The sequence below is a fragment of the Sarcophilus harrisii genome, chromosome 3 (genome assembly GCF_902635505.1).
Source record: "Sarcophilus harrisii chromosome 3, mSarHar1.11, whole genome shotgun sequence".
NCBI lineage: Eukaryota > Metazoa > Chordata > Mammalia > Dasyuromorphia > Dasyuridae > Sarcophilus > Sarcophilus harrisii.
In genome coordinates, this window is record NC_045428.1 from 500,995,418 (window position 1) to 501,008,754 (window position 13,337).

Here is a 13,337-nt window from a genome sequence, read left to right on the forward strand (position 1 = left end):
CTCTGTGGTTGCTATGACACAGTCTAAAAATAATGTACCAATCTGTTTTTCTCCTCCTCCTCATTCAAGCTTGTTAACCACCTATAATATGGTGTTCAAAACTAAAATACAATACTGTCCCTGTGATCTGCGGAGCAAACTGAATTTGGGGAAACTGTCAATTCTTTCCAGACTTTCTGCCTTCTTTAATCTAGCCAAATTAGTTGCTATGTGCCTTTTTTTTTTTTTTTTTATTCCCAAGAGCTTCCATCTAGTAACCATTTTAAAAAGGAAATCTGATTAGTTTAGCACTACCCATCCTTGATGAAAACATGTTGGCTCTTTTATAATCACCATTTCTTTTCTGTATATCCAATAGCCATTTCTTTAGTGAAAAAAAAATTTCTACAATTTTCCAGAAATGAAGGTTTGGCTCATAACATAATTGGCAGGCTTCATTTTCTTCTCTTTTGGAGAATGCTAGATTCATCCCATCTCCAAAATCTTTGAAAAATCATGGTTCAACAGTCCCATCTGCCAGCTCTGTTTGTAGCTGTGATTCATCCAGGTCAGGTAACTTAAACTCAGCAGGGACAGCTAGGTGCTCCCTTACTATCTCCTTACTTCATTGGGATATCTGCTAGCTGTTTCCACAGAAGCCTCACAAGGTAAATGGTGTTTAATGATGTAGTGTAATAGCAAAAGCACCATTTTGGACTTAAAGAACTATAAGAATCTTCTACACTATCTAATCCAGCCCCTGGGTGGATCTCAAATCTAGTTTACTTGCATGTCATGATATCATCTCCCTGATAACGTCTTTGAGAACGAAGAACAAAACACATTAATGGCAACAGTTTCAAGTACAAGGTGATTTCTTTCCTGTTGGCCCCCTTTCTCATCCCCTTTTTATTTCCTCCTTCTTCTGCCTCTTGTAATCTAGACAAGAACATTTGGTACAAGTACTGTTAACAAAACTGGCTTCTTCACCATTGGAGCAAATCCTACCTCATAAGGAAAAACATAGATTTGAAGGCTGAGCTATTTTTGATAAAATATCTTCGATACTTATGCCATGGTCTCCTGTAGGAGTACAGCAAACACATATGCTCTGTGTCCAAGAGTGTATAAAGGCCAAAGAGGAGAAGCTTATGTATGCCATGCATACATGGCAGCAGCTGTTACCTCAACACCTGCCTAGGAAAGGGCATAGAGGCAAAAGATCTAGAGTTAACATTCTGGGATTGATTTTGAGAGCCCCCAGGCCCCATACTGCTCCAGCTGAGGGAAGAGCAGTGTTGAGAAAAGCTTGGTACATTTAAATTTGTGCTAAAGAAAATTGGTCTCCTTGTCTTTATAATGAATGAGGGACATGGAAAAAATCTGGGAATCTGAGTGTTCAAGGCTTGTTATTAGTACTGAGACTCAATTGTATAGTGCATTTTAAAACAGGAATGCCTGAGTTTGAATCCTGCCTGTGGCACCTAATAGCTGTGAGTTTGCTTGATTATGTCAGGTCACCTCTCTGGCCCTCTGATTCTTCATCGTATCTATTTGTCTCCTCTAGAACCCTTGCTCAACACAAGGAAGTGTTAGCTCATTGAATATTAGAGTTGAATAATCTGTAATATAGACTAACCATTGTGTCCTTGTGCATCATATCCTGATAGGTGGATTTAGAACTACCTAAAAAGTAGTCATCGGTGCTTCAGTAAAAAAGTGACAGACGTCTTCAGTGGAGTGTCTTAGGGATGGGTACTTGGGACTTCTTATTAATAATAAAAATAAGAATAATGATAGCGGGTAGCATTTATATAGCAACAATGTTTGGAAAGAGCTTTACAAATGTTACTATATTTGATCCTTGAAACAACCCTGGGCAGCAGGTATTATTATTATCCCCATTGTATAGATAAAAGAAACTGAGATAAGGCAAAGAGTAAGTGATTTGCTCAGTGTCACACAGAAGTGTAAGACCAGCTTTGAAGTGGGGTCTTCCTCCAAGCCCAGAACTTGATGCTCTTAAAAGCTGACAGGTATTGATAACACATTACATGACAGAATCAGGCTCCAGATGTCTCTTGCAGGCTAGAACATGATACAGGATGATAGTATTTGTTGAAGTCCTGCTGCAAGCCCCAGAGATACAGAGCCTTTGGCCTTCCTTGCGCTCAAGGAACTTTACGGTCCAGTGAGAGAGACAACACGGAAACAACCATGTGCACACAGGATCCAGACAGCAAGCCTTGGAGATAACGAAGGAGAAGGATTCCTGTGAAGGGGCTTCTGGGAGAAGAGGGGACTCGGGCAGAGACTCAAGCAGAGACTCAAGGAGGCAGAGATGAGGAAGAGGGCATCCCAGCCTTAGGGCCTCCCCCGGGAAATTGATGGAGTTGGAGCATCAAGAAGGCCAGTGTCCCCCGACCTCAGAGTCTGTGAAGGGGAAGGAAGGATTAAGGTATAAGTGAAAAGATTAGAAAGGGAGAAAAGGACTTTTAAAAACCTAAACACAGGATTTTCTGTTTAATTCTGGAGGTGACAAGGAATTTGTTAAATGGGGGGGAGTGACATGGTCAGATCCACACTCTAGCTTTGCCAGCTGGGTGAAGAGGAGGTTTGTGGGAAGGCCTTGGGCAGGGACCCCAACTCACAGGCTTTTACAGCAGGTAATGGATATTCGGTGATGTGGGATCGGACTAGGAGGGTGGCAGTATCAGAAAAGGAAAAGGGGCTTATCCTGGTGTTACAAAGGCAGTAACAGATTTGAAAAGGAGGGGGTTGAGAAGAAGTGGGTTGGGGACTGGGAGACTGTACAGTAATAGAGAAGGTCAGAAGGAGGAGGGTTTGGGAGGAAAGGTAGTATACTAACTAGTGATATGGTTTTCAGTCTTTCACTTCATTTCAAAGTCACCTATAGCAAGTAGAGATTGGAGGAGGTGTGGTGAGGCAGTCTGAAGGGACATGACTACATGAGTCACCTAGTTGGTTGTATGGAAGAAGTTCTCGTCCCCAGAGGGCAACCCTGGAAACCTGGAGGGGAGTTACATAAATGAGTTTTATTATTTAGATAAGGAAAAAAGCTGCCCCAAAGGGACATTTTGAGGGACAGGGAGTACCCCTTCAATGGAAGGTTCTAAGGAAACACTGAATGGCCATTTGTCAAAATGGTAGTAGGATGGATTCCTTACAGAGTTCCTTTTATCTTTGTAATTATATGATTCTAAAGCTCCCTAGAAAAAAGCGAGGTTTGAGCCGGATCTTAAACCATGGAGAAGATTGGGCAGCAGAGAAGGCACAGAGAACTGATCCAGGAGGCATTCTGGTGAGATAAAGGATGAAGAAAAAGCTCCAGGATGGAGCTGAGAATAGAGACTTACAAATGAAACTTGCCTGTAATAGGAGCTTGGGTCTGCCCAGAGGGAAAGGTGGGGCTAGAGAAAGGAGATATTTCTTATTTATGGAGCTCTTTAAGGTTTTGCAAAACATGTTCCCCACTACTGTCCTGTGGAGGGACTCTACCCAGGATTATTACCTTCGTCCTTGAGTACAGTCACAATAGCTACTATAATTGGCAAAGGCAAGATCAAAACCATGGGCCCTCCTGGGAGGGCCAGTACCACTCACACCTCCTCCTGCCCTAGGATCTAGCCAACTATTTTCATTCCCTCCTTCCTTCCCAGGAGTCCCAGTCTCAGCAAGGGACAGATGGGCCAAGGAGGGGAAAGGTGATCCAGGCCCAGCTAAAATTAGATTTCATAAATAAAGCCCAGAGCCCTTCCTGAGGCCTCAGTCCCTTGTTTATTTTGTTCCAGCCTGTGACTCCTTCGTCAGCATTTGTGGAAATCGACACTGAGAGAAAGAGAAACAGTCCAAGTCACATGAAGAACCGAGAGAGGGAACTGGGGAATGAGGCAAAGGCCAATCTAGGGCAGCTGAAGTCAGACACTGACCATGGGCCCGGGGCCAGGCAGGGAACTGGTGCAAAGGTTGCTGCCTGGGGCCAGGAGCTGCCCATTCATGGAGGAAAGGGGAAAGGAGTGCTGACCGGGAATTTTCTTGTCATCCTCCTAGTTCCCCCCAGTCTCATTTCTGGGCCACCTCTCTATCACCACTAATGTAGAAATTTGTTTTTCTTGACTACACATGTTTCTAATGGGTTTGCTTTTTCCCCCTCTTCCTCTCCCCATCCCCAATGAGAAAGTAAGGATCTGAAAATAATTTTTTAAAATGAATTTAATAAACTATGTTATGGGGGCGGGGCTGAATTTGGAGTTTTAATTATAATTCTACCACTTATTTTCTGTGTGACCTTAAAAAAAAAAACTACTCCCTTCTCTAAGCCCTATTAAATTCAGGCTTCTAGCTGAATCACTAAAATACCTTCTAGCTCTAAATCGCCTCAGCGATACTATACCAGAGCTGAACAGAACCTTAGAACATAGAATGGTAGAGCTGAGGGACCTGTGAGTCAATCAACCCTTTAATCTTGCAGGTGAAAACAATGAGGCACTGAAGGAAAAATGGATTTTTCTCTAAACCCACACTAAAAGTCCTTCTAGCTCTAAATCGCCTCAGTGATACTATAACAGAGCTGAACAGAACCTTAGAACAGAATCGTAGAGCTGAGGGACCTATGAGTCAACCCTTTAATCTTGCAGGTGAAAACAATGAAGCACTCAGGGAAAGATGGGTCCCACACTAAAAGTCCAGGATGGAGCTGAGAATAGAACTAAGGACTTTATGCACTCCTACCCCTCAGCTTCAAATTCTCATGGAAGAGATTTTGCCTGAGCACTAATCTTTCTTCCTGACCTTGACTTTTTGTCTTCCTGTAGCTTGGTTGGGCACTCTCAGCAGGGTCAGGACTAGGGAGGAAAAAATGCAAAAACAATTTCTCCATTGTCTGAGCTAAGTAAACATCTGGGCCTAAAGCCAGGTTAACTCACTCTTCCCTTCCGGGGGAAGAGCAAATATCTCCCTCTCTCTCCCCTCCCCTGCTTTCTCTCCCTCTCACACTTACTTGTGACCCTGGAAAAGAATACTTTGTAATACTAATTCTCTCTCACAGAATTGTATAAGGTCAGAGAAGTAACAAGTGGCAGAGCCAGGATGGTGCAATGATAGTACCCAGGGCTTGAAGTCAGTAAGTCCTGAGTTCAAATGGGGTCTCAGACACTCACTAACTGTGTGGCCATAGGCAAGTCATTTGACCTTTGTTTTCATACCTCCTAGGGTGAATGTCAGAATCAAATGAGATAATATTAAGTGCTTTTATTATTATTTCCAAATATTGTGCTTTGTCCATTACATTGCACTGCCCCAGTAGCATGGAAACAAAACCAAGGATCCCTTCCATCTGTAGTAGTAGCTTAAGTTTATTAGCTCTTAAATTTTACACAACCCTGTCAAATGAAAATGAGGGGACAATTGTTCCCATTTTTAGAAAGAAGAAACAAATACAAGGGCAGTTTAATAGTCTGGCCAAGTCAAACATCCAGGTCTGCAGCAAAGGCAGGAAGCCTGGCACTTGGAGCACTTAGTCTGGTCCTTCTGTAGAGAAGTTTTTTTTAATCCCTTTTAGAGCACTAGAAACTGGTAGGTTTTCTCTGTTGTCCCTGGGGTTTTGTATGGATCAGGGCTCAATGCTGTTCCTAGGTCTGGGTTAGTAGGAAATCCCTTCTGATGGAGGTGGCAGGTGGGAAGGGAGGGCAGGAGTTATGCTGCCTTGTTCAGACTTTGGCAGGCTAAAAGAACTAGCCATGTTCCTTTACTTCTATGACAGCCCTTCATCCATGAAGCAGTATAAATTACCAGACATAGGGCATAGCTTGTCATAGTCAAGTGGTTCCTTAGAATGTAGAATGGCATTAGAATTAGGGTCGGCTAAGTATCAAAGCTATAAGGGACTTTGGAAATTATCTAGTCCCACCTCTTCCTCTTTCAGAGGAGGAAGCTAAGGCCCAGAAGAGGGAAGGGAAACACAACAAGTCTTCCACCTGTCATGAGAACTAATTCCTAGAACCCTGAGCTTTTTCTGCTACATTGATCCAGTCTATAAAGGATGAAGATAATACTTCTTCCTTCTTAAAAATTAAGGCTTTAATATCCTATGTTCAAGAACAAAAAAAAAAAGTCCATTAATGATCTTTGCAACCCACCTTCTTTCCTGAGTGCCTGTGCCAAAGGTATTCCTACACCTTTCTATAACCAGACTCTCTTCTTTTCATCCAGGGAGGAAGTGAACCCACAAAAAGCATCCATTACCAAAGGCCTGGCCGGCCCAGACCAAATCCACCTCCACCAGATCTATCCAGAAAAGAGGCCCAGAGGATTGCCAAGATCTTCTCTGCCCAGTATTCCCAGAAGGACTAGACTGTGTCTAGCCCCTCGTCCCCTTCCCTAATGCACCCCAAGCACGACTACAAAGGAGAGGGTAGATGGCTACCCCTAGGAATGACGCCTCCTCTGGCAACCACCCTGCCACATACAGGCAAGGAATCTCCAGGCCAAGCTTACCAACTGTCCCTCAGGAGGCTGTGGGGAATGACGATCTGGAATGCACGGAGTGAAAGCAGCTCCTCCTTTGTGAACACGGAATCAGAGTGAGAAGCGTCTCAGAACTTTTTTTCATGGAGTGACCATGGCACTGAGCCCATTCAGGATGAGACTTCTGCCCCTTGGATACTGTACTTCACAGCTCACATTTTGCTTAGACTTTACTGGAAGGGGTAGGAATAGGATCATCTTCTTAAACATATTTTTTTAAAACTAGACTGTGTGAACCACTGGGAAAAGGGAAAATCACCTATTTGGAAGTTTTTGTAGGAAAATGTCTTTAACTGAAAACCATGCTTTTAACTTATTGTCTGGACTCGGAGGAGCCTCAGCCTGTCTCAATAAAGCCCTTTGTACTTGTATCCTGAGTATTTCTATTCCCAGGAATACATTCTGTTTTTTCTTAAGAGAATTTTGAATTTGGAGATCGCCCAGGCCCTATGTCAAAGCAATGCCCATGGAATGGTGAGGTTCAGTTAAGAGAAAGACCAGGTGAGGTGCTGAGTCCACCAGACTTTGAGTGCTTAATAACAGTGCCCATTTCTCTAGCAGTTTATAAAGCATTTTCCTCACAGCAACAACCCTAGGTAGCAATGCACAGACTAATGCCCCATTTAGCAGAAACCAAGCCTATAATACCCAACAGAGACAGAATTCAAACTCCAGGCTCCTGACTACAAAGAGTTGGAATGGAAAATTGTAAAGGTCTTGCTGTCATACCACATTGCCTTCTGCCACACTGGCCCCTCTCAGTCAGCCTTAGGGACTTGCTTTTCATGGATGCCCTCTTTGTTTAGCTGACACTGAGGTGGGAAACAGGCCCGGCACGGATAAAAAGGTCTCCCTTGAAGTCAGGAAAACCTAAATTCAAATCCTGCCTCTGACATGAAGATTCAGTTAGAGGTGGCCACTGTATTTCCACTGGGAAGAGCACTTGCACAGCACTGCAGAGTAAGAAGTTACCTGAGCGTTTATCTAGTGTAACCCTTGCCAAAAAAGAATCCCCCTTACAACACAGCAGACGGGATCATTTAACCTATCCTGAAGCACTCTGATGAGAGGATTTTATAGCTTGTGAAAGTTGATAGGGCTCATGCTACTTAATTAACCAAAATTACCGCCAGCATCCCTAAATTATTTGAGATTTTAAATATTGGTCCTTTCTACCATTGGTTCTAATTGAGGCGGACTACCACCTTCTTGGTTCTCGGGCTAGAAATGGTAAATAATCTCCTATACTTCATTCTGAACTGCCAGCCCTAAAATTTGGACTTTAACTTGTTAATTTTAGAAGTGTTTGGGGGGCAACTAGATGACACAATGGCCCAGGAGTCAGGAAGACCTGTGTTCAAATGTGGCCTCAGACACTTAACACATCCTGAGTGACCCTGAGCAGGTCACTTAATTCCAATTGCCTCAACAACAAAAACAAATGCTTGCTACTGTTGAAGTCTCACTGATATTTTTATTCCCCTTCCCAACTAGGTGACCTCTGCCTAATAATTATTCCTGCATATAAAAGGGAATATCACTGAATGAAAGGTATAATTTGCAAATAAAAGTTCTTTTCAGTTGCCATAGTAGAGGATGAGTCTTGGAGTCAAAACAACCTGAATTCAGTCCTGCCATTGATAAGAGTGACGCCGGGTAAATCACTTAAATTCTTAGTGCCCAGGATTTTAGTGCATAATGTATAGGATGAAAATTCTTAGTGCCTTACAAATTCCATGTAAGTCAACATCTGCATTTGGTGAAAAGAGTTTCCAAATAGCTAAGAGTTCCTCAAACCAATGAAATCAGATACTGAGCAGATCCCCTTTGGTGAATTAGATGACCTGAACAAGAGTGGCCCAAGATGAGATGGTATGAATAGACTGCAAAGTGCCTTGTTGGAAGGAGCATCTACAGAGAGGAGATGATGGAGCCATTGAAGGATCAAAGGATGGAGCCTCACAATCAGTTACTCTTCCAGATTTACTAACAACTTAGACTTTTGTGGAAATAAATGGGTGAAACCCATTGTTTGCCTTTTCATACCTTCAAAAAGGTACAGTCCTCAGCTGAAAGGCACCCTTGCGATCACTTCATTCAAACCTGTCATTTTATATATCTGAAAATTTAGGCCTTCAATAGGGGAAACACTGCCCAAAGCGAGAGGACTCTCACTATGTGGTAAGAGATGAGATTTGAACTCAGGCTTCCCGATTCTAAATCAGTGTTCTTTCCATTGCATCACAGAGGAATAACAATGATAGGCAATCCATGTTAAGTTCCAAACTAGGGGTGTACTCAGGAGGGATTTAGGAGCTCAGAAGATGAAAGGATCACTAAACTATAGTAATTAGAGAAAACTTCCTAGAGAGGGCACTGAGTCGGGGAGCTGAAAATCCAGTGGAGGAAAAAAGACATCTCTGTAGGTCATTATTTTCTCCAAAATACAGCTTTGATAAAATCATAAGCCTAAGCTTTGACTTTAATAGTCCTAAAGATCACATCTGTGTGAGTTCTCCCTAGAACCAGCCTTCCTAGACAATTATATCAATTGCTATAGCTAGAAAAATCCATCTGTGGCCAGTGTGCTGCTAAGGAGAGTTCTGCTGTTAGGTCGGCACTCAGACAATAGATGCTGTATTTCAAGGCCCATATTTGAAGTTTTTCCAGCTTGTTAAGACCTGCCCAAGGTTGTGTTCCACTGGCATTGGCTTCAGGAAGAAGATGGTGCCTGAACATGAGATTTGAGTTTCTCAACCACAGTTTAAGATACAGTATGCTTTACAAGAACCGGCTACAAATTTCCCTGGAGTTTTGTAAATCTAATCCAAATAGCTCTCCCCTGACAAAGAACAGGGAGAGAAGGCTTATGCATGCACCACAGCAACTACGACAGAGGAAGAACGACAGTTGAAATGGGCAAAAATTCACAGAATATAAAATCTAAGAAAGGAACTAGCTCTGAGATCCATGACCTCTGATGTCTGTACACAATGAACAAAGTATAAGTGTAAAGCAAAGCAAATGAGCAATCCCACTGCAAAAAGATGGATTTGAGACTTGACTTGTTCTTCTAGAACATTACTCTGGAAAATTGACCTTAATTAGAACAACTTGGGGGAAAAAAGGAAAGTAAGAAAGGAAGAAAAGCATTGTAATATTAAAATGATTTACTTGTGAAAAAGAAATCTAAAATGTATAGGACAGAAGCAGGCAAAGAGCAATGAGGAAGAAAAGAGAAGTCAGGAGTCAGACATGCTTATTATAAATAGCTAGAGACAAGAAATAGGCGAATTTAGGAAAGAAAAATCACAAACTTGGCCAAATAATTATAGGGAACTTGAATTAAATTCAAGTAAACCACAACAAAAAGTGAAAATGCTATGCTGTGTTCCACATTCTGTTCCCATGGTTCTCCCTCTGGGTGTAGATGGTTCTCTTCATCACTGAACAATTGGAACTGATCTGAATCATCTCATTGTTGGAAAGAGCCATGTCTGTCAGAATTGATCCTCATATAGTCTTGTTGTTGAAGTGTATAATGATCTCCTGGTGCTACTCATTTCACTCAGCATCAGTTCATATAAGTCTCTCCAGGCCTCTCTGAAATCATCCTGCTGGTCATTTCTTACAGAACAGTAATATTCCATAGTATTCATATACCACAATTTATTCAGCCATTCTCCAACTGATGGACATCCATTCAGTTTCCAGCTTCTAGCCACTACAAAAAGGGCTGCTACAAACATTCTTGCACATACAGATCCCTTTCCCTCCTGTAGTATCTCCTTGGGGTATAAGCCCAGTAGAAACACTGCTGGATCAAAGGAGATACATAGATTGATAACTCTTTGGGCATAATTCCAGATTGCTCTGCAGAATGGCTGGATCAGTTCACAGTTCCACCAACAATGTATCCAGTGTCACCGGGCCTTGGACCAGAACTCTGAATTTGAAACAAAGGATTCTTACATGGTGCTAAGTCAGTGGAATTGATAGAGACAATGGTTATCTAGTTTAGCATGGTTCCGTATGATTGATTTAATACTACAACAAATAATAGTTTCCTAGTGATATAATGATTGGTGTATACTCAGTGTGGAGCATATAAGCTAGAAATTCTCAGGGCCAGAGAGAAGCACACTAGAAGCTCTCGGAGGGTGAGACAGATTCATTCCATTGTCCACTTTTGTGGTGGCTGGAGGCTCATGCACAAACCTTTGCAGAGTCGGAGAGATTCAGAGGGCAGAGAAGGCAGCAGGAGCCAAGGCTCTCGGAACCAAGGAGAGAGAGAGAGGCCTCCAGAAAAACTAGTCGAGACCCAAGTAAAGGAGATAGGACTTTGAAGGAAACAATAAAGGATTTGGACTTAACCCCTGGCTACTCATGTGGTGATTACTGAACTGAAATGAAGGCTGCCTCCAGAGACCCCAAGAAAACCTCAACAGAGAACATTACATGTTCACGGTTTCTGGAAATGGTTTTCATCAACAAGGAGGAACTTGTGGCTGAGATAGAAGTGATGATCACCTTGAGGGAAAGTGACTTTTTTTTTTTTTAATTTGTGATTGATAGAGAAGAAAATTACATGTATTCTGACATGAACTTTAATTTCTGATAGATTTCAAAAGGTTCAGAAGAAAAATAGGTTGTGTCCCCTGGATTAAAATTCTACATTGAAATCTGCTTAGGGTAAATTGTATACTTTAGTATAAAATTCTGAAGACTGTAAGAAATCATTTGAAGAAGAAAAAGGAAGGTTGCCTAGAGATTGATTGGAGGCACAGGGATTTAATGGATTAAATTAGATCCTTGATATTCAAGTCATGTAAGGAAATGAAAAGAGATGATTTTGATTATTCAAGTCACCAGGCCCAGATGAACCATATTCCAGGTTACCAAAGGATCTTACTGCCAAGCCAATGCCAGTCATCTTTGATGAGGGATTACATGGTTCTGCTTGGTCACACAGCCACCAACCCAAGCCCCTGTCTCTTGTCTGTTCTTAGCCTGACTGACCACACTTTGTCTTCCATATCATTCTATTCAAACCTGTAAAGTTCTGTAGCCTCATCTCCATGAAGGCAGAAACCAAGCCTTACTTAAACCTATGTAACTTCTCCAAAATATATAGTACTATCCTCTCTGTACATTGTGCAATATCCAAGCTAAAAAAAACTTCTGAGGACATCAACATATACCTGAAGCATAAACCCCTTCTATAGCATCATTGGCAAATGGCCATCCAAACAAGTCCTCCAGTGATAAGCAGCTCACTACCCAGCAAAGCAGGAAGAAGGAAGAACCTAGGGAGTACGGGATGGGTTATTTGTACACAAACCTCATCCTCCAGTAGACAGTAAGCTCATTGAGAACAGAAGTTTGGTTTTCATTCCTTTATCCCCAGCGCTAAGAACAGAAGACTAAACATAATAGGTACTTAACTCAGTTAATTACATTTGACAAATTGAATTTGTTAAGTTAAATTAATTGAACACCAAAGTGAATGCTCTGCCCTTCCGGACAAAAAATTGATTCTTCCCTGATTGAGCCCCAATCATGCTGGTCCTTAGACATTCAGATAATAATGTCGAGCCCAAATTCTATTACTCTTTAGTTTATATTTTCTATCACAGTTCTGTGAAGTAGCACAAGTATGATCATCCCCAATTTACCAATTTAAAAACCTGTGCTATAGAAAGTGACTTATATCCAATCATACATAACTGTATTTGATGAACTTGAACCCAGGTCTCCCGATCCCAAGCCCAATGCTCTCTCCATGAATCAACATGACCCCTGGTCCATCTTCCCCACTCCACACTCTGCTCCCATTCAGACAGGCACCCCCCGCCCCCAGCTCCTGGTGTCAAGAGCTCTGAAATTCCCTGACCCTCCCCACTTGTTCCACCTCACTGCCTGTCATCAGATGATTTCAGCTGTCACCTGTCTCTTGGAGGATAAGGTTGCCAGAGTCTATAAATATAGGCCCCGGCTCACCCACAGGCCCCCAGAGACGGGCAGATGGCAAAGAGCGCAGAGCAGGGCACTGCTGCTGCTAACCCAGGAAACGGGGCCCCTCCACCCGTTCTGCTCCCAGGTAAGAACCACCTCGCTCTGTGCGGCAGAGGATTGGGCTGAGGCCGTGGGCTAGAGACTCCTACAAGTGGGAGGCCCTAAAGATTGAGACTGATAGCTCTGTCTGAGAGGAAAAGGCCCCAGTAGGAACCGTGACCCCTGTGGCAAAAAGTGGCCAAAAGTGATCTTGGACCCTTGGTCCAAGGCTTCAGGGGACCCTCCGCCCTAGCTTCCTGTAGTGCTCTTGGCAGCAGGGAGGTGCTGAGGTTCCCCAGCCTCAGTGTCCAGGGGTCAGAGAAGGGATTATCCTAGAGCCACAGAGCCTTAAATAGGGGCAGAGATAAGGATGGGGCTGCCCTGAACACTCTGAAAGGTCCCAGCAAGGATCTAAGGCCTGGACTCCCAGGGCCATCCTGGCTGGCAGAATTGTGCAATGTTCCGGTTGGAAGGAGCCTTAGCGACCTGCCAGTCCGATTCCACCTGAAAGGTGCAGAGAAGGGATCTATCCAAGATCACGATTCCTGGCAGAACCACCTATTAACTTCTGGGCTGGTTAACTCTTGGGTGTCCAAGTCCGGGTTCCTTCCTGGAGCTGTTCTCAGGGGGTGATCTCCCTGTGCTGACCCCTGAAGCCGGCTGCGCTGTGATCCCAGAGCACATGAGGAAAAAGTGAGCAGAGAAGGGGGGTAAAGGGAACCGGCCCATACCTCTTGTTCCAGAGTGTTCCTGGAGCC

The 13,337-nt window shown here is 43.2% G+C and overlaps 2 protein-coding genes across 11 annotated transcripts in view; both read left to right on the top strand.

Annotated features, from left to right (window-relative positions):
• C2CD3 (C2 domain containing 3 centriole elongation regulator) overlaps window positions 1–6,896 on the top strand; it is a 148,953-nt gene extending 142,057 nt beyond the window's left edge. For 8 of the 10 annotated variants that reach the window (XM_023499720.2, XM_012545348.3, XM_031961419.1 and 5 more), the window contains one exon: window positions 6,211–6,896. In XM_023499720.2, the coding sequence (XP_023355488.1) occupies window positions 6,211–6,351 (141 nt within the window). In that variant the 3' untranslated portion in view covers window positions 6,352–6,896. The other 2 variants (XR_004233249.1, XM_031961420.1) reach the window with 2 other exon arrangements.
• Window positions 6,897–10,946: 4,050 nt separating this feature from the next.
• The window catches only part of LOC100918626 (mitochondrial uncoupling protein 3), a 35,573-nt gene continuing 33,182 nt past the window's right edge, over window positions 10,947–13,337 (top strand). Inside the window, exon 1 of the mRNA XM_003764664.3 lies at window positions 10,947–12,625. The gene's annotated coding sequence lies outside the window, so the exon portion shown is untranslated. The remainder of the gene's footprint in view (window positions 12,626–13,337) is intronic.